The sequence below is a fragment of the Coenobita brevimanus genome, chromosome 28 (genome assembly GCF_032717465.1).
Source record: "Coenobita brevimanus isolate Jiangsu-jjx chromosome 28, ASM3271746v2, whole genome shotgun sequence".
In the NCBI taxonomy this organism is placed as follows: domain Eukaryota; kingdom Metazoa; phylum Arthropoda; class Malacostraca; order Decapoda; family Coenobitidae; genus Coenobita; species Coenobita brevimanus.
This window is the reverse complement of record NC_136981.1, coordinates 7112102-7132429: the sequence shown is the minus strand read 5'-3', so window position 1 is coordinate 7132429 and position 20328 is coordinate 7112102. Positions and strand designations below refer to the sequence as shown.

General features: G+C 41.9%; 1 protein-coding gene and 1 pseudogene across 1 annotated transcript; both read left to right on the top strand.

The window, feature by feature from the left end:
- The first annotated feature begins 5687 nt into the window (after nucleotides 1–5687).
- On the top strand, nucleotides 5688–8147 carry LOC145394659 (cuticle protein AMP1B pseudogene; annotated as a pseudogene).
- Nucleotides 8148–17106: 8959 nt separating this feature from the next.
- On the top strand, nucleotides 17107–19361 carry LOC145394658 (cuticle protein AMP1B-like). Its single transcript, XM_080268433.1, has 4 exons — nucleotides 17107–17115; nucleotides 18441–18476; nucleotides 18558–18748; nucleotides 19070–19361. The coding sequence occupies exons 1-4, from the start codon at nucleotides 17107–17109 to the stop codon at nucleotides 19359–19361; spliced, it is 528 nt and encodes a 175-aa protein (XP_080124559.1).
- Nucleotides 19362–20328: the final 967 nt, after the last annotated feature.

The window sequence follows — 20328 nt, the reverse complement described above, 5'->3', positions numbered from 1 at the left end:
ATCCCCCTGGGGTGTCAGGCCGTACCACGAGAGGAAATCAAATGTGGCATCTCAGACAAACAGGCCCACATCCGGATTACCTTACTGGGCAATCAGGGAGCAGGACACTGTTGAATGGAGAGTCCGCTAAACACAGATATTTTACCTAAGAACCAGATAAGGGTGTCTGCTCGTCCATTTCTCCTGCTAAGGAGGTTTCTAGTCTTGAGATGTCCTCCGCTTACTGCTGCCTCCTGGAACACCACCTCCATCACTAGTAAGAGTTCCAGTGATTTGGTTGATCCCAGTTTGTGATACAAAAGACCACTATCGAACTGAGAGGGAATACCATTGCGAGTGAATCCATGTGATGGTAGCGGGAGAAGTTTCGTATCGCTCAAAACTCATTGAGGTTGATGAGGGAGGCCATCAAACATTCCGTTTTGTGTCCCATTGACCAGTAATTTATGGTCAACTTGTAGGTCTACTTCCATCCATGGTTTGTTGTACGTGACTGAGTGATTTTCGGCACAGATACGAGTGCAGCAGTAAGAGGCGGTTGGGAATCAGTACGACCAAGTCTTTGGGTTGAATGGGAATGGCATGGTTCACCTCCAGCGTCAGTTATCTGTGCTGCAGACGCGATGCTAAATGAACTTCCACCATATAGTTGAGGAACACAAGGAGGATTTCCCCTGGTGGTGAGAGAACATCCAAGAGATGGATGCCCAAGAGAAACGGTGGTGAAAACGCTTTTATTTTCCTCCAAGTGACTTATTGTCACAGATTATTTCTTACTAAGTGCCGACATGGATGTGTGGCAACAGCGACTGCAGGAAAAAGCCTGTGGGGGGGAATGGTCTTCATGGGATGACAGTGCAAGTGTTCTTTGACCTAGATTAGGACTGAATGCCTGGGATGCCCTCTTTATCTCCAACAATGATCCAAAGCATGTCTTTTGGCCGCAGGCACAGTATTTAGACTAATACTTGCAATATTGCTACACAGTACACTGGAGATGCTTTGGTGGTGCTGAGGGAGCACTGAGACACAGAAATGATATGGATGACAATGGATAACCGCAGACCGAAGGAAATATTGGAGAGGTGAACAAACACTGAAATAAGTACCGGGTGTGAAAAAGAAAGAAAGAAAAAAAAAGCATGAAGGCATTGTCGGCAGATGACAGGATATGAATGAATAAACTGTTAGGTGACTAGGAGCTGGGGTGTTACCTGCCTGTAGTTAGGAGTGGATACAGACGAATCTTGTTGAACTGATCAGGATTGGTTGGTTAACCCCCCTTACCATGCTCACTACTGTATACATTTTTTTTTTTTTTACTCATTACAGCATACCATGTTAGCTACCCAGTACTTTATATTTTTTTTGTGGCATAACCTGAAGTTCTATGTATTCAGTCCGGAGTGACGTGGCCATTTTTCTACCTGACTTATCTGCCCAAAGGTTACCCACACACTCCAAGGCTAGGCAGGCCTGGAGAGGTATATTCCAACCTGTTTGGCCTACATGTCTCAACAAATATTCATGCGAACCCCAAATGCTGGTATCGAGAGTTGATCTTCAGTGAGATGGCCAGGAATTTCATGACTTACTGACTACTGTGGCGTCTGATAGCGAAGAAAGTGATGAAGGAAGGGAATATGAAAGAACGCGAGTGAATAATGTAGAAACTGAAGACATAGTTTGCAGTTCTAGCGAAAATAACAACTCAGAAAGCGCAGACGGTGGTGATGGTTGTGGTGAGGTGATGATGGTGGTGAGGTGATGATGGTGGTGAGGTGATGGCTGTGGTGAGGTGATGGCTGTGGTGACGTGATGGCTGTGGTGACGTGATGGCTGTGGTGACATAATGGTTGTGGTGAGGTGATGGTTGTGGTGAGGTGATGGCTGTGGTGAGGTGATGGCTGTGGTGAGGTGATGGCTGTGGTGAGGTGATGGCTGTGGTGACGTGATGGCTGTGGTGACGTGATGGCTAGGGTGACGTGGCGGTTGTGGTGAGGTGATGACTGTGGTGAGGTGATGATTGTGGTGAGGTGATGGCTGTGGTGACGTGATGGCTGTGGTGACGTGATGGCTGGGGTGACGTGATGGCTGTGGTGACGTGATGGCTGGGGTGACGTGGCGGTTGTGGTGAGATGATGACTGTGATGAGGTGATGGTTGTGGTGAGGTGATGGTTGTGGTGAGGTGATGGTTGTGGTGAGGTGATGGTTGTGGTGAGGTGATGGCTGTGGTGACGTGATGGCTGTGGTGACGTGATGGCTGTGGTGACGTGATGGCTGTGGTGACGGGGGTAGCATATCACTTCTTGCAGGGTGACCAAACGACTGCAATCGATTCACCACTCTACTTAGCACCGAAATTTCCACGCTCTCTTGGTGCAGTACAGAGCTCTATGGAGGTGAGGGCGGTAATCTTGTGCGGTTAGGAAGCTTATTTACACCCTCTTGTGCGGTTAGGAAGCTTATTAACACATTTACATATGGTTACAAAGCTTATTAACACCTTTACGTATGATTAGGAAGCTTATTAACACATCTTCAGTGCGTGCAGTTAGAAAGCTTATTAACACCTTTTCCTTACCTATTTATTTTTCATTCCGCTCCCGTAATAAATTCTCCTGTGTTATTCATGCAATTTTTGTCGATATTCAAAAGACATAGGAAGCAAAAACGAGGATACTAATGAGCAGTTTGGAAATTAAATCGGTAAGGAAGAGGTGCTATGGAGCTCCTTACCCGATGAAAATTACGGGCCAAGGAACCACACTTTCGTATTCTCAGTTACATATATCTGACCATTTTATAAGGACAGATGATGGTTTTTAGAGACATAGAATTTACCCAGGTTTGTCTCTAACTGGGATTAGGGAGTGGAAAATAAATAAATAAATAAATAAATAAATGAATGAATGAATAAATGGAGGTGCAGAGGAGTTAAAAGAGAAAGGGAATCACCTGCTCCTTCACCTGACTACCTAGTGCACCTGCCTTGCCCAGGTGTGCATTTAGGCTCCCTGGTGGAAATGGAAAAAGATGGAAAATGCCCCACTTCATATGACTAATCTAAGGCATAGTTTAAGGTTCATTTCTGAGGTCATAGAGAGGTTTGTTAAATTTTGCAGTAGATATAAATTGTCAGTGGATAAATGTAAAGAAAAGCGTCTTGAATCGTAGGATGGCTTGTTAACTTTTGCAATAGCTTAACTGCCAAATGATGGAATGTAAATAATAAGATCTGACCTACAACACCACATACCACAAACACAATACACTGCCAAACAGAAAAACAGTCTTATGATGCCAGGAAACTGCTTTAATTAAAAAAAAAAAAAACTTGTGCTTTCTTAGGAGTAACAGCAAAAGACCATATTAAAACAGAAAATCGCCTGTGTCTACGAGGAGAGGGAAGGAATTATTACACTAAATTTTTTGGTCAGCAATATATTAATTTCGAAGATGAGTCAACAATGGGTATGAAATAATTTACTTAACCTTTCTATCTCTCTATCTATTGCCAGACGCCTTAATCCCTTATACGGGGTGGCCACAAACAAATCGCCTCCACGTCACCCTGTCCCCCGCCATTTCACTGCCTTACTCCCAGTTCGCACCTCCCTCTCTCATATACCTCTCCACTCCATCCTTTCTTTCCAACTTAGCGAAATAATCCAGCGTGATCTGAACACTCCTAAATTGATATACTCTGAAGGAACATCATTATACACTAATTATCTTTCTTAAATACCCTTGATGCTCAGTCGTATGGCCCAGACACCAGATTTTCCACTGCTTTTTTCATCTTCATTAACCTCCTCCCATACTTTCCACTCTTTCCCTCCTTCCATTCCCTTTTCTTTCCCTCCCTCTCCTTCTCTCCCTCCATTCCCTTCTCTTTCCCTCCCTCTCCTTCTCTTCCTCCATTCCCTTCTCTTTCTCTCCCTCTCCTTCACTCCCTCCATTCCTTGTTCTTTCTCTCCTTCCATTCCCTTCTCTTCCTTTCCCTCTCCTTCTCCCTCTCCATTCCCTTCTCTTTCTCTCCCTCTCCTCTTCCTCCATTCCCTTCTCTTTCTCTCTCTCTCTCTCTAATTTCCTCCATTCCTTTCTCTTTCTCTTCTTTCTGTGTTTACATTAGTGACGTAACCCTCCAGTGACGTCACCAAGGAAACATGGCTCCTCGTAATTGGAAGGCTTCGGACCCTCACCGTCTACCTAGCACATTCCTAGCACATTTCTAGCACATTTTAGCACACCTCTAGCACATCTTAGCACATTTCTAGCACTTTTAGCACATGTCTAGGACATCTTACCACATTCCTAGCACATTTTAGCACATTTCTAGCACATCTTACCATATTCCTTGCACATTGTAGCACAATTCTAGCACATCTTAGCATATTCCTAGCACATTTTAGCACATTCTAGAAAATTTTAGCACATTTTAGCACATTTCCAGCACATCTTAGCACATTTCTAGGACATCTTAGCACATTTCTAGCATATTATAGAACATTTCTAGCACATTATAGCACATTTTTAGCACATTTCGGGGCAAATATTAGCGTTATTTTGTTGTTGTTATTGTTATTATTATTATTATTATTATTATTATTATTATTATCGTTATCGTCGTTGCCATTTTTATTGCTGTTGTTCTTATTAATATTATCACTATTATTACCATTATCATAATTATTATTTTACATGAAGGACAATGAAAGAAAAGTGTAAAATCATCCCACGTCTCTCCTTCCTTCAAAATCTAATTCAAGTGACAAACAGAAGGTATAATATTCTTTTAATTAATTTCACCTGAGGAAGACGGAACCACACCTGAAATCCAAAGCCCAGAGTAATTATCTATCTATTTATCTATTGCCAGACGCCCCAATCCCGTAAGGGGTGGCCACAAACAAATCGTCTCCATGTCGCCTTGTCCCCCCACCATTTTTACCTGCCATAATAACCCTCATCTAGCCAGTACGATTAATCAGTTTCCAATATACTTAATTAGAAAAGGAAAAGAGTCACACAGCTATATTTAAAAGGGAAAATAGATAAGAATTTCATAACTCCTTTCTCCTATGCTTGCTAGATTCCACAGCGGTGTCATGGTCGGTGGTAAAATTAGATAAAAGTTAGGATTTTCACTGAACTACGCAATCCAGGAGCCTCGGTACGTGGTAGGATGTATGACACAGCTTATAATCCATTGTGACAGTCATGGTTTATTGACTGTGAAGATATAAGTGCATTTACTTTATTATATACTGTAAATATAGTGGACTGTTACTTACTGGCTCTATCTTCCTCCCTCCCTCCCTTCTCTCTCTCTCTCTCTCTCTCTCTCTCTCTCTCTCTCTCTTTCTGTGTGTGTGTGTGTGTGTGTGTGTGTGTGTGTGTGTGTGTGTGTGTGTGTGTGTGTGTGTGTGTGTGTCTATGCTTTAATGGTCAATACAAATGTGATGATGCACACCAACATTGATAATAAAGCCATAACTCAAGCTCCTTAGTATTCATAATTCACACTGCACAAAGGCCAGACTACCCACCCTCCCCCGCCCCCGAGTAGCATTAACGGCGGATCCTCATCGGTCCTAACTGCCGTACTAAGATGTCACTGTTACCTCGCTGCACCTGGCCACTGGTATATAAAGCCCGTCTCCTGCAGTGGCCAGCATCCTCACCTGATCCTCACACCGACAACATGAAGCTCGTGAGTAGAGGGATATCCTACAGCTTAGACTCTCTCTGTTGTAGGACTCTTTCAGGACTCAGGCCAGTGTGGTGGACTCCTAAGGCAACACTAGGACTCACCTCTCACCAGCTGCGTCTAAGAAAGCATCCCATGTGTCCTAAGCTGCATAATTTGTCTCCTTTCAGTGGTACTTGGCGAGGTGGCGTCATTTTTAGAGGAACTGAAATATCAATAACACAGCACGTTTTCTTATATTTCTTAGTAGGCAGAAGCTTTGGATGTTTGCTTTACTGGTTTTGGGTATTCAATGGCATTCTTTTTATACACTATCAGAGCAAAGTTAGGGAAGATGCATTTGCTGGATGTAGATGCCGTAAGTTACTGTTTTAGCGTCACAGCTCAGGACGAAGCGCAAAGAGGAAATGGGGTTTTACAAGTGTGATCACCAGGAGATTGAACTGACCATGAGCAGTGTTGGAGAGCACCATTAGTGACACCCCTGCCCACCAGCACTCAGTGAAGTCACACTCAAAACGGGACCTTCCTAACAGATCTTATCTTTAGTCCTTTCACCTTATCCTGGCCCAGATTTTTGTCCCTTCTAGCTCATTTCACTTAGCTCAGTGGCAAAAAAATAATTCTATGGCTCTACATCCTTTATATAGCACTTCCTCGTGATTAGCACCGTCTTCTAGGATTAATCTATTGCCACAACTTAGCATTCAAGATGGAAAGATAGCAACTGAGGCAGAAAAAGACGAAACAATGGCTCTACATCCTTTACATAGCACTTCCTCGTGATCAGTAGGATCTTCTAGCATTAATCTAATTAACTTAGCATTCGAGAAGGAGATATGGAACTTTTAGGCCAAGTAAGAGTAAAACGAGCAAAATATTAGCCAGAGACACTCCTACGTCATGAGATCCCTGCTTAGTGCGTACTCAGAAAGGCCTCCCCAAGACACTCCAAGCCCCACCCCGTCACACCCTTGTTTTTACACCTACACTACTGTCTACACATGGAGCGGAGAGTCAATGGTTCTAATTTATGCCGCCGATGACTAATAATCCCTAAATTCCTGTGACGGAGAAGTCTTTTTGCCTCCCATTATCTTCCAGTCCCTCTCCTCACCTGGTACTGATGTGGACATGTTATCTCGTGCTTTGTAATGTGCAGACAGCCCCTTGCTTCGATTAGTATCATGCTTCCCTAACAGAGTAATAGATATCTAGTAAAGATGCTCAGGGGGAATTGGCTTTCGTTATTTGTTAAGTTAGACGCGAACATATTCATCATCCCATCCACTTTTTGTTAATGTGGAATGCATAATGAAAGCTTACGTAATAATTCATATATTAGGAAACAGTAATTTATAGCCACTGGAGATAGTGATTTACCACTTTTCAGGACGATAACATAACTATAATTAAAATAATTCATTACTAACAATGACGTTTGTATCTCACAGAAGCATCCATGTTCAAAATAAGACATCTTAGCGTCCTATTTAGCCTCAGTATTAAAACCCCCTTCATCAAACGCTCATCTTATCCATCTTTTTTCCTTTGGTCGTAAATTTTTTTCTGTCATCATAAAAGTGAAAGTTCTGTTACCACTTACCTTTCCTTCCTGACCATTGCCTGTCTACTGTACCACCTGTGCTTTCTTTGTCCGACCATTCTCAGTTCTATCTTTACTGCCTTTCTCTTGCCTAATCATTTTCTCCTTCCACCACCACCTCTTCTTCACCACTGCAAGTGACCTTCCCTGCTTGCTCGCACCGCCAGGTCCTGGTGACCTGCCTGCTGGCTGTGGCTGCCGCAGTGCCTCTCCCCGACAAGGATGCAACGACGTTGGTCGACGAGCGCAGTGACTCTGGCGACGGAAACTTCAACTACAAAATCGAGACCAGCAACAACATCTACGAGGAGAGGACAGGCGTGCCCGGCGCTGAGGGCCAGAGCAACATGAACGGAGTCTTCAAGTTCGTCACTTGAGCTTTACTCTCTAGTTTTATCCTCCTGGTCCTCATGTCTTTGTAAATGCACTTTAATCCACTGTCACTTGATGAATTCCTACCTAATAATGAATTAAGCCCATCAAATCAGCCAACAACACAGGCGAAAGAAAACAGTGAAGAAAACTGTGCTTACCGTACTATTATTTTTAAAAAGTCTGGTAGAACCTTGATAAGATCTTTAGTATACTTGTTGGAAGCCGACTGACTGAGCTGTAGAGAAATATGCTAAAACATAACATTTACATTGCCTTATGGGTTCCTTCTCCCCGACAGGTTCACGCTGGAGGACGGTACGGTCGCTGAGTTCAAGTACGTGGCCGACGAAGCAGGTTACCGCCCCGAGTCCGACCTGCTGCCCACGCCCCACCCCCTTCCCCCACACGCCGTCAAGCAGATCGAGTTCGCAGCGCAGCAGAGCGAGGCTTAATCAAACAAACCAGAATATAGAGGCAGATATCTATAACTTCTCCTCCCAGCCTCTCAACCAACCCAGCCCCCACACTGCTGCACCACCTGAAGGCCTCGTTGCCAAATTTGCCTTACGTACCTTTAACTGTATTCTGGTAAATCAGTTCTCTCTCTCACGTATAAATATTTACCTTGTCTTGCGTATATAAAATGATCTTCCTCTTCTTCCCTCCTCCCCTTGCTAGTCTCATTTATTTCTTCAGTTCCTTTTCTAGCAGAGTGTATTTAACAAACTTTGTAACACACTACTGAGAGTCTAAGTACATGTCTTTGATCGGTGTGTGTGTGTGTGTGTCTGTGTGTGTGTGTGTGTGTGTGTGTGTGTTTTAACCCCATTTACACACTCCTTCAGCTGAATAAGATACAAAACTTTGGCAATAAAATGGTGCTGAAACCCATTCCTCTAGAGAGAAAAATAAATGAGTAATCCATTATTTTGTCTCTTCGAATCCTGCCCATTTTCTTTTCCTTTCTCTTATATTAAAGATTTTTTTTTTTTTTTTTTTAACGAATGAAGGACACCTGTAACCTTGCGTAAGGAATTTTTTATATTTTGTTTTTTCTTCCTCTGTTCACCTTCTATAAAACACACACACACACACACACACACACACACAGAAGTAGATAAAAATTAAGTTGGAACACATCTTTCACAAATTTCCACGTTTCTTATCACAGTCAGTATAAGTAAACCACGTATGTTCAGTAGCTGTCCCTTATCCATTACTCTCTCTCTCTCTCTCTCTCTCTCTCTCATCTACGGTAAATGAAGTGGTAAAGAACGAAAATCTCCAGCTATACTCTTTTCACTCTAACCTGGCCTAAAATTGCCATCTCTGCACCACATATACTGAGTTAGTGCAATAGATTAACGCTAGAGTACCATGCTAGTCACGAAGAAGTGCTGCAGTTGGATTTAGAGACCCAGTAATGTCCTTTTCCGCCACTGATCTCCGTGGAATGAGATGCAGAAGGACGAAAATCTGAGCCAAGTTAGAGTGAAAAAGATAAAATGAACAGCCAATAGTGCACTCATACGCTAGAGAGAGAGAGAGAGAGAGAGAGAGAGAGAGAGAGAGAGAGAGAGAGAGAGAGAGAGAGAGAGAGAGAGAGAGAGAGAGAGAGAGAGAGAGAGAGAGAGAGAGAGAGAGAGAGAGCAATATTGGAGAGTCAAGGGGACAGTACCAGAAATGACCTCATCACCTGTTCCATTCCTGTAGAAGACCAGTCAAGGAAGAAAGCTCCCTAATACCTTTTCCTTAGCGATTTATTTTTGGATACGTCTAATCAATATCAATTTCGTTTTATTTATGCCGAGTATGGTGGTATCTGGATGAGTTAATTGACACAGAAGAGGACAGTAAGGTGTAATAACCAAAATGAATTGCTTAGGATAAGGTGTTAGAGGGTTTCCTTTGCCTGATGACAACATCTCTTTTTCCTTCAATTTCCTCCATTCTGTACCCATATCCATCGCTCTCTCTCTCTCTCTCTCTCTGACATCCTTTTTTCTCTTTCCTTCTGTTTCCTCAGTTCTGTACCCATTTCCAGGTCTCTCTCTCTCTCTCTTCCCATTTCTACTCATGCTCTGAACTCATATCCAAAGCCCTACATTCTAGCCATAATTATCCAGTCTACCTTCACCATTATACTACGCTACCTACCATGTCCCCAAACTACACCTTTCTAAAATTCTTCCAGTATCTCATATCATATTTGGGTCACGTTCATTTCATCTCTCCTTTCCATTGTTTACCTACACCTTTGGCTTTTCTTACCTGATCAAAAAAAAAAAAAAAAAAAATGAAAAAAATGTATCCAACATTTCCTGTCTCATCATCCTGTAGTCTGTTATGGATACTTTTTTTTTTTTATTTTTTTATATCATACCGCTTAATATCAAGGGACGATTTTGTAGCAGTAAAAAGTAGCATAGAAATGGTTTTAAAATGGGAACTGTATAATGTGCTTAGTAACATTTTTAGTGATCCTTTCGAGTGGCTGTAGACGAAGAGCGGCATGAGCTAATTTTTTCAATACTCAGAAAAAATATACGTTATTTTATCACCTGCTTCTATGTAATATATTCAAAATTAACGAAGAACACAAATGATAAACATATACAAATAGCAGTGAGTGGTTCTGAGAGGTGGGGAGCCTGCCAATCCTCTGAGTCATCCATTGAGGGACGACCACACTTGCAACCTCTAAGCTCCTGTTTAGTCAGACCTACAGCCTGGATAATGATGGTAACGTTCAGATTGGCACCTAGTCCTATCAAAGAGGTCAGCTTGGGAGGAGTTAACAGCCCCTAAATCTCCTCTGAAGCAACTATGAGCACGAGGGGACGAGATTTATTCTTCTAGTAGAACTGAAGGGGGAGGCATACCCCTACTGGGCTGGCGGAATTCCAGAGCTCCCCTTGGGTAGACGACAAAACTTCAACTAAAAAGGAAAGTCCAGTTGCTTCCAGTAAAGGCCGGTTTATGTTTGTAAGCCCACTTCTGCACTGTATTCCTCCTGGCATTCAAGGACGGTAGTTGGTCTCGTCACCAGCTGGAGATGCAGCTCCTCAGCACACTCCCTGCATTTACACGAGACAAGAGACCAAAGAAGTTCTTCCTGCAGGCAGCGATATTGGGCTACACAAAATCGTGGCTGTCAAATGTAAAGCTGGTCCCAAACAGAACCTTTTTACCCAGGGAGGAAGCCAAGACCCTCTGTAGAGAGACGAAGGAAAAGGTTCCACCGGGACCTAAAAATAAGCTACAGACAAAAAAGAGGAAGAGCTGCAAGACTCATTACTACGCTGCTCACTACGGGAGGGAAAGTGAATTGGGCAACCTCGAGCATATCCCTGAGAATTGTGGCCTCAGGAGTGGCCAAAAATTGCCTAGAGGCGAGAAAGTGTATCTCCGTGATTAGGAAACGTAAAACATCAACACATTACGATAAAACGCAAAAATGGATACTGACAGTGGGTGAATTATTCTGCCATGTGACCGTGGCTTTCGGATTTAGGCAAACGAGTGCTTAATGCCGTCAATTCAGTGATATACGAGTACTTTTATCTTTGCTTTTGCTACTACCATTTCTGGGAAACATCTTAAATTAAAGGAGTTATTGGAGACAATATTTAACACCTCCATGTTCAACAAACTTTTTACTATATAATCAGCGGACGATGCGAAAAATAAAATGAAAAAAAGCGCACAAGAGTATAATTGCTCGCAGGTATCGTAGTTCCTTGTGACACAGGTACTGGGAAACGGAAAGCTATCTGGCAGTGAAACGCGTGGTCATCTGAAGTCTATTGTTGTGGGACAGACGACCACCAAACAGCACGCGGAGATTTGAGATCATTCTGTCACCTTCAGGAGGAACTCATTGCCCAAAGTCAAGGCGAACTGGTAGAAGTTTATTGTATAATGGGCTTATGGTTTCTGCGCAGCTTCAGGACAAGGTAATCGCCAAAGTTTAAGTAGGCTTTCATGGAGTTAAATCTGCAAAGCGTGGATCCTAAATTTGGTGTGGTAAATTTTAAGGTTGGTGTAACTCTTGCCTGTGGAGTGATGGGCAACAGTAGTTTCAGTGGCGGGGGTGGGCAAGGCTGGTTACAATGATGGACACACAAACATGTTTTTATACGTGTTTGTATTGATGTTTGAAGTGCTATCTTGACTGCTGAACTGATTTCTGCTCTCTGACACCCTCTCGTGGTTGTGTAGGATCTTGTGGGGCTGAGATACGAGCCACTGTGACTCTTGCCTGATGCAGTGCTGTCTTGGGTGTAAATCGTGACAAAATATTCACTGATTTTCTCTGTGTGAATTTTAGCGGGGATATAAAATGATGTTTCTGTCTTTTATCGTCATTTGCGTCTTGGTGGGCAATGTACATAGCCATTTCACCATCACAAGCAGCCAGAATGCATCCCATGGGTGTATAATTTTGCAGTTAACTGGATGCCTTTGCGTAGTGGCATTTGCATAACCTGGCGATGCAACTGCCTGGTTATACAAACGTCCTTCAAGTATTTTCATATTCTTCAAAAAAAGGATGGTGGACTGCAGGAGGGGAACAGTTTCAGCTGCAGTCCACTGGGTTCACATTTCAGATGAACGTGGGCTACAACAGCAACAACAGCAACAACAATAACAACAACCACAACAATAACAACAACAACATCAACAACAACTGCTGCTGCTACTACTACTACTACTACTACGACTATTACTACCACCTCCCTTACTACTGCTACTACCATTACCACTACTGTTACTACTACTACTACTACTGCTACTACTACATCGTACTATCAGTTATCGCATAAATTCTGACATCATTGCATGCAGTGTTGGAAACGAGCTGTGTACATCATCTGGGAGGGAGACAATGATAATCACTCTTGACAGTAGCGACCATCTACCGGAGGAGGGAGGGAGGAGGGAGGCTGGGTATTATAAGCCCCTTAGAAGATAAATGTATGAAATATTACAAGTTTGAGGTTATACGCAATGGATATGGAGTTCTAGGACATCTGAGGTTCAAAAATGCAGTATCTTCAATATCACATGTTTTTTCTCATCAATGACATGTTTTTTCTCATCAATGACATGCTTTTTCTAATCAATGACATGTTTGTTCTTATCACTCACATGTTTTTTACTTATCAATGCCATGTTTTTCTGATCAATGACATTTTTTTTCATATCAATGACATGTTCTTCTCATCAATGACATGCTTTTTCTTATCAATGACGTGTCTTTTCTCATCAAACATGTATTATGACATGCAAAAGTCTCCTCAAAACTCGACCTTGAATCGTTCTCTTAAATGGGCAGGTAATTACTCCTCACCTTTTCTGTATGCAAGGAAGAAGCAACTAAAGGCTACTCATTCCCAGTGTTAATTATGGTGATGCTTTTCTGGCCATCAAGTAAACATTTAATAACAAGACGGTATTTCTCTTTCAATCTTACGGTATTTCTTGTTCAATCTTACGGTATTTCTCTTTCAATCTTACGGTATTTTTTAATCTTACGGTATTTACGGTATTTCTTTTACAATCTTACGGTATTTCTTTTTCAATCATACGGTATTTTTCAATCATACGGTATTTCTTTTCCAATCTTACGGCATTTCTCTTTCAGTCTTACGGTATTTCTTTTTCAATCTTACGGTATTTCTCTTTCAATCTTACGGTATTTCTTGTTCAATCTTATGGTATTTCTCTTTCAATCTTACGGTATTTCTTTTTCAATCTTACGGTATTTTTCAATCTAACGGTATTTCTTTTTCAATCTTACTGTATTTCTCTTTTAATCTTACGGTATTTCTCTTTTAATCTTACGGTATTTCTTTTTCAATCTTACGGTATTTTTCAGTCTTACGGTATTTATTTGTCAATCTTATGGTATTTCTCTTTCAATCTTACGGTATTTATCATTCAATTTTACGATATTTTTCAATCTTACGGTATTTCTGTTTCTATTTTACGGTATTTCTTTGTTAATCTTACGGTGTTTCCTGTTCATTCTTACGGTATTTCCTGTTCGGTCTTACGGTATTTCTTTTACAATCTTACTGTATTTCTCTATCAATCTTACGGTATTTCTTTTCCAATCTTACGATATTTCCTGTTCGGTCTTACGGTATTTCTTTTACAATCTTACTGTATTTCTTTTACAATCTTACTGTATTTCTCTTTCAATCTTACGGTATTTCTTTTACAATCTTACTGTATTTCTCTATCAATCTTACGGTATTTCTTTTCCAATCTTACGGTATTTCCTGTTCGGTCTTACGGTATTTCTCTTTCAATCTTACGGTATTTCTTTGTCAATCTTACGGTATTTTTGAATCTTACGGTATTTACGGTATTTCTTTTGCAATCTAACGGTATTTCTTTTCCAATCTTACGGTATTTTTCAATCTTACGGTATTTCTTTCTCCGTCTTTCCACTCCGCGTACGTATGTTATGTCCTTACCACCTACTCGGGATTTTAACTCATTCAGATTCTGCTCCAAGTGAAGAAGCTAAACACGTCCTTCTCTAAACCCCTAAATACAGCGGGTTTTTCTTACCTTAAATGGTCTAACACAACGATTATATGCGGTGGTATAATGTTCTCGTAGTGAAAGGGGTTAACAGCCACTCGTTCGGGGTTACAGTATGGAGGCGCCACTTTTGATCCACTGTCCTTACTCCACAGGCACCCAGGAAGGAAGGAGTCGTCGAATTTCTCTTCTTCCTTCTCCTTCTCCTCCTCCTCTTCCTCCTTCTCTTCCTCTTCCTCCTTCTCTTCCTCCTTGTCCACCTCCTCCTCCTCCTCCTCTTGCTCGTCTCCCTCCTTCCCCTTCTTTCTGTTCTTCTTCCTCTCCTCCTCCTTCTCCTCCTCCTCCTCCTCTTAAAAAAATGATTATCTACATTAATGTCACTTATGCTGTTAGCGGAAATAAATCACTTCTAACGCTATCCCTCTAAAAAAAAAAAAAAAAAAAAAAAAAAAAATCGGCAGCCGGTAAATTTTATGACATCACTTCGAGGAGGAGGGTGGCAGAGTGGTAAAAGAGGTGGCCTGCTGTTCAAATGGACGTGAGTTCGATCCCCGGCTAGTATAAGGAAGAGTTTAAAGATATGAATTTCTAAAAAAAAGAAAAAAATGCTTTACTTCTCTACTATAAGACCCACCGACACGTAAAAATACCCTGCTAATACCAACACACAAGCCTGGAATGAGACAGCCCTAGCATGTATTCAGTACGGACGGTGGGTGTTAGCGCCGAAGTGGTGACATGCGGAAGGTGTTTGGTACGTAGAGGTACTGCTGGACCACAGGTAGCAGAGCCGGATGCATAAAATAATAACAATAATATTGATAATGATTATAATAATGATAATAATAATAATAATTAATAATAATAATAATAATAATAATAATAATAATAATAATAAAAATAATAATAATAATAATAATAATAATAATAATAATAATAATAATAAATAATGATAAATAAATAAATAAAACTAGTTACCTATTTACTTATTGTGTAGCCACAATAAGGAATAAGGTATGAACTTTTGGTATCGTAAACAAGTCTGTGACCTTTAAAAGTAGCTCAAGGTCATTCACATTTGGAACATTTACTTAGATGAATATGTGGTAGGTGGTGGCCACCATCATCCACTCACATGATGTAGTGCTGCCTACTTCTTCCTTAGCCTTTATCGTTCTGTGCTTGCCCTCCTCTCTTCCTGTTTCTCCCATCTTTCCTGTCACTTTTTATTGCTTTTCTTTCCATTAAAGGTGGCTTTACATTGAGTGACAAGCCAAATGGTTTCCTGTTCCTGTAAGCCAAGAAACCATTTACAACGCTGGGTGGTAACCATATAACCAAAACCAAAACATACATGATCCCTACGTGTCAGCAAGTGAGTTGGTGGAGGATTAGTGCCCCTTCCCATAAAACAAATAACTCAGAGTCAAATGGCCACCCCTTACGGGATTATGGCGTCTGGCTATAGATAGATAGATAGACTTAGATTAATCGAAGGTAGCTTCTTGTGTAGTATCAACAAGATCTGAAGACACAGGTGTAGAAGAACGCATGGGTACATTTTACATTTGTCTCAATAACTAGTTATCTGTATGTTTAACTATAACTATATTCCTTTCAGATAATAAGAAGGACCACAACTATATTTCTGTAGTTACAGCTTTTCAGCTTTTGTGGTTTTCTTTAAAACGTGCGACAAAGACAACACTGAGCAAATTTAAATTCGATGCTTTGCACTAGGCTAAATGGCAAAATATTCGTCCATAATTCTCAGTAAACTTTTTTATCATACGATTTTTCAACCAAATAGCAGTACCTCAATTAGTCTGTGAGATATCTGAACTACAAATATGCAATTTTTGCACCAAGCATGAGCATATGACCCTAAAGAATAGGTCAAGGTCATTTATATTTGGCACAAGTACTTGCGTTACCTTAGGGTACCTTCCTGTATAATAACATCGAGATCTAAGAAAAACCGCAAAGAAAAATAATAATAATACTTACGAAAACAATAAGCTTCGCCATTAATATGGCGAAGTTTAATAATACTTACGAAAGCTAAAACGCACTCAGAGAGCCCATACTTCCGCCAATGCCATTGCAGGATCCGGATCCGGATCCGCCTCAAAATTAGAAAAAAAAATTCTTTCTTGGCCCATGGCCCACCCTTCCACAAAATTTCATTGAAATTCGTTGAGAACTTCTCGATATATCGTGTGGGCAAACAAACGAACAAACAGACAAACATAGGTGAATACATAACCTCCTCCAACTTTGTTAGCTTATCTACGGTGTCATGGTCGACAGTGACAAAGATGGGTGAAAGCAAAGAGTTTTCCACACAAGCAAGTACTGTTACCGCCTCGTCCAGTACATGATAAAACACGGGTCATAGTGTATAATAACCCACTGCCACTCGGAATATTCAGTAGCTGTAAAAAAAATAAATAAAAAATAAGCAAGAGAGGCATTTATTTTTAGATGCTGAGGACCGTGACTGCGTGGGCTTGTGTGTGTGTGTGTGTGTGTGTGTGTGTGTGTGTGTGTGTGTGTGTGTGTGCGTGTGTGTGTGCGCGTTTATTTTTTAAGGATGACGCAGACGGCGCCAGATTCCGTAAACAACTATGCATAAAGAAATTTCATAGAGTATAGCAATAAATCAAGACGCTTGGTATTCTTCCATTATTCCTTCACAAATGCTAAACTATTCACTGACGGCATGAACAACGGACCTTCCTCGGCGCTAACCACCGTACTCAGAGGTCACCGCTGCCTTGTCCCTCTGGCCACTGGGTATATAAAGCCCGCCTCCTGCAGTGGCCAGCATCCTTAGCCGATCCTCACACCGACAACATGAAGCTCGTGAGTAGAGGGATATCCTACAGCTTAGTTTCTCGCTGTGGTAGGACTCTTTAAGGACTCGAGTCAGTGTGGTGGACTCCTAAGGCAACAGCAGGACTCGCCTCTCGCCAGCTGCATCTAAGAAGGCACCGACAGTGTTTAAGTTCAGAAAATATTTGTCTCACTTTACGTATGATTGGTGATGTGGATTTTTCCTTGGGGAGCCTGAATTCTCACTGGAGTGCGCAGTTTTCTTACATTATTTTTTTTTTTTACTAGAAGGATCGAAGTTTGGCTGTAATACTTATTGTTACGAAGTGTCGGTGTTCTTTTCATTGAGAAGCACAGAATCAGTAAGGAAGATCAATGTATGATAGTTAGTTGCTGTAATTCATCGCCTTACAGTCTCCAAACAGGAAGAAAGACAGAAATACTCGTAATAAGGGCTTATAATGATCGACACCAGGAGACACAGTGAATATGCGATAAATAGGGCAGTGCTGGGGAGTGGCATTAGTAACACCCGTGATCACCAGCACCCAGCAGAAACACCGTCCAGCTGGGATGATTCCTTTGCACAATATCTTTAACGATTCACCTTCATTCCTACGTGACAAATGGAGTGCTGAGATACACTTCCAACCACAATGGTCTCACTAACTAGACCCTACACTTGTCCAACCATGGTCTCTATACATACACTGTTAATACCCATATACGAAAAAAACTGTGGCTTATTTATAACTTACGTACTCTGTGACTACATGAAATGTGTTCCATCGGTACACAAGATAGTTTTTTTTCCACATTCTTCCAGCTACTGGCCTCTGCGGGTACTTGTGTAGACGTTGTTCCCTTTGTCCTTGTAATGTCTAGGTCACTCCTTACCTCGATTCAGTATCATGTATCATGTACAGAAATCAACAGCAAACGTTAAAATTAGGCTGAAAAGGGTGCGATGTTGCCTACCAGAGTAAATGTCTGACATTATCATGGAGGCCACGCCATTTACTGTAGAAGCGTCTCAGGTTGTATGTGAGGCTATTATCACTATTCACAAAGAGGGATACCGGATCTGAATGCCAACTGAATAGCACTGAATTTACTGTACATGAGACAGGAACTGCTGCTCTCAATCGATATATGACATCCTCATGAAGGAAGGGCTGCCAATGTCGGGAAAAACGACAGGACATTTTGTAGCGTCCATCTGTAGTATCAGATTCTTCCTTGCTCAGCGTGCACAGATATTTTTGTTTTGTTTTATTGAAGGTGTACATTTTGTTACAACTTACATTTCTTGCCTGACCATTGCCGCTATAACCTTCCCTGCCTGATTCCCTCAGCTCCTGCTGACCTGCTTGCTGGCCGTGGCTGCCGCAGTCCCCCTCCCCGAAGAGGATGCAGAGGCAGAGGTCGACGAAGGCAATGAATCCGTAGCACCCCCCAGCGAAGTTGCAAAGCCAGTGGTCAAGCAGCGCAGTGAACCCCACGTGCCTGGCCCTGACCATAATGCAGAGACGTTGGTCGACGAGCGCAGTGACTCTGGCGACGGAAACTTCAACTACAAAATCGAGACCAGCAACAGCATCTACGAGGAGAGGACAGGCGTGCCGGGCGAGAAGGGCCAGAGCAACATGAACGGCGTCTTCAGGTCCGTTACATGAGTTTTACTTTCTACCTCTATATTCCTGGTCCTCATGTCTTTACCTGCACTTTAATCCGCTACCACTTGATGAGGATTTAATAAGTAACCAGTCTGGCTAAAGCACCAGGTAATAACAGACATACAGATAAATAACGAACTACCTTGTGATTGCCACATTTTTACTGCATATACCAAAGCCTATATAAAGCCTTGGTAAGACTCTTCCAGTACTTTTCATGGAAGTTATTTAATAGATTAGTAAAGGAAAATGTTAAATATTAAAGGGTGATGGTCGTATTGTTTCAATCGTTTTCTTGTCTTTGTCAGATTCACTCTGGAAGACGGCACCGTTGCTGAGCTCAGTTACGTGGCTGACGAGACAGGGTACAAGCCAGTGTCTAACCTTTTGCCCACGCCCCACCCCCTTCCTGCTCACGTGCACGAGCTCCTGCGCATCGCCGAGGAGCAGCGCGCCCAGGGCATCACCTTCGACACCGTCCCTGGCCCCACAGGCAGGCGGGCCGAAATCCCAGTGGAGCGGCCCGCACCCAGGCGGGAAGAAATCGAAGAGGAAGAGGAAGATGACACTGAGGAGGGCAGCCCCGACAGTGAATCATAACAACCAGAACACGAACACAAATATTTACGTCTTCTCATTGTAGCCTCTCGATCAGGTCAACCCACTTAATACGCCTTTGTTAAATTTGCATGGTGTACCTTAAAGTATCATGGTAAATCAGAGGCCATTTCATCCTGACGTATAAGTACCGACCTCGCCACGACCATGTACCTTGACCCTTTCTGACCTTTCTGCTTCCTACGCTGGCATGTTTAAGATATGTGAACCGCTTTTCAGGCAGAGAGTATTAAATAAACTTCATGGCATAGATCAAAGAGTTTTATAAGTGATTTTGATCTGTATTTGTGCTTTAACGTTGTTCACTTAGGCCCTTATTCTTGTCGGGTAAGGAAGCTCCCTAACACCTTTTCCTTAACGATTTCTTTTTGGATATGTCTGACTAGTATCCATCTGTACGTCATTTATGCAGAGTATGGCGATGTTTGAAGGATTTATATCACACAGAAATGTGAAGTAAGGTGTAATAAGCAAAATAATTAATCACTTAGGAGAAGATGTTAGGGAGTCTCCTTATCCGACAAGAATACGGTTCTTAGTCTTTCAGCTGAACATTTTTCTTTTTCTGTACAAAATATGGTGATGGAACGTTTTTTGGAAGGAAATAAAATGGCAGTGTGACTGTCCCTTTATTTTACCATATAGACTCGTGCCCATGAGTTTTTCCATGCACACACAAACAAAAAATCAAATCGAAAGATGAGCTGGAACAGAAGAGCTGTCGGGCAAAACTGTAGACGAAATTTAAGTCGTCAAGGAAGGAAGCAAGTTGAGATAAGTAGAGGGTAAAACTGGAATACGTCACTAAGGCACCAAATCTCGATAAAAAGTGGCCTAGTGATAGTAAGGGACAAAATTAGGAGCAGTCAGGTGTTTTACGCGTAGGTTTGAATCTCCATGAGGAGGATAAGGGCTTCTGAATCATACAATGCCGCCAGACATGAGTGGT

What these genes read in the sequence shown, in the direction of transcription:
- LOC145394658 (XM_080268433.1), top strand. An exon ending in TGCTGGCCGTGGCTGCCGCA is followed by an intron (nt 18,477 to 18,557) that starts GTCCCCCTCCCC and finishes GAAGTTGCAAAG; the next exon opens with CCAGTGGTCAAGCAGCGCAG. An exon ending in AACATGAACGGCGTCTTCAG is followed by an intron (nt 18,749 to 19,069) that starts GTCCGTTACATG and finishes TGTCTTTGTCAG; the next exon opens with ATTCACTCTGGAAGACGGCA.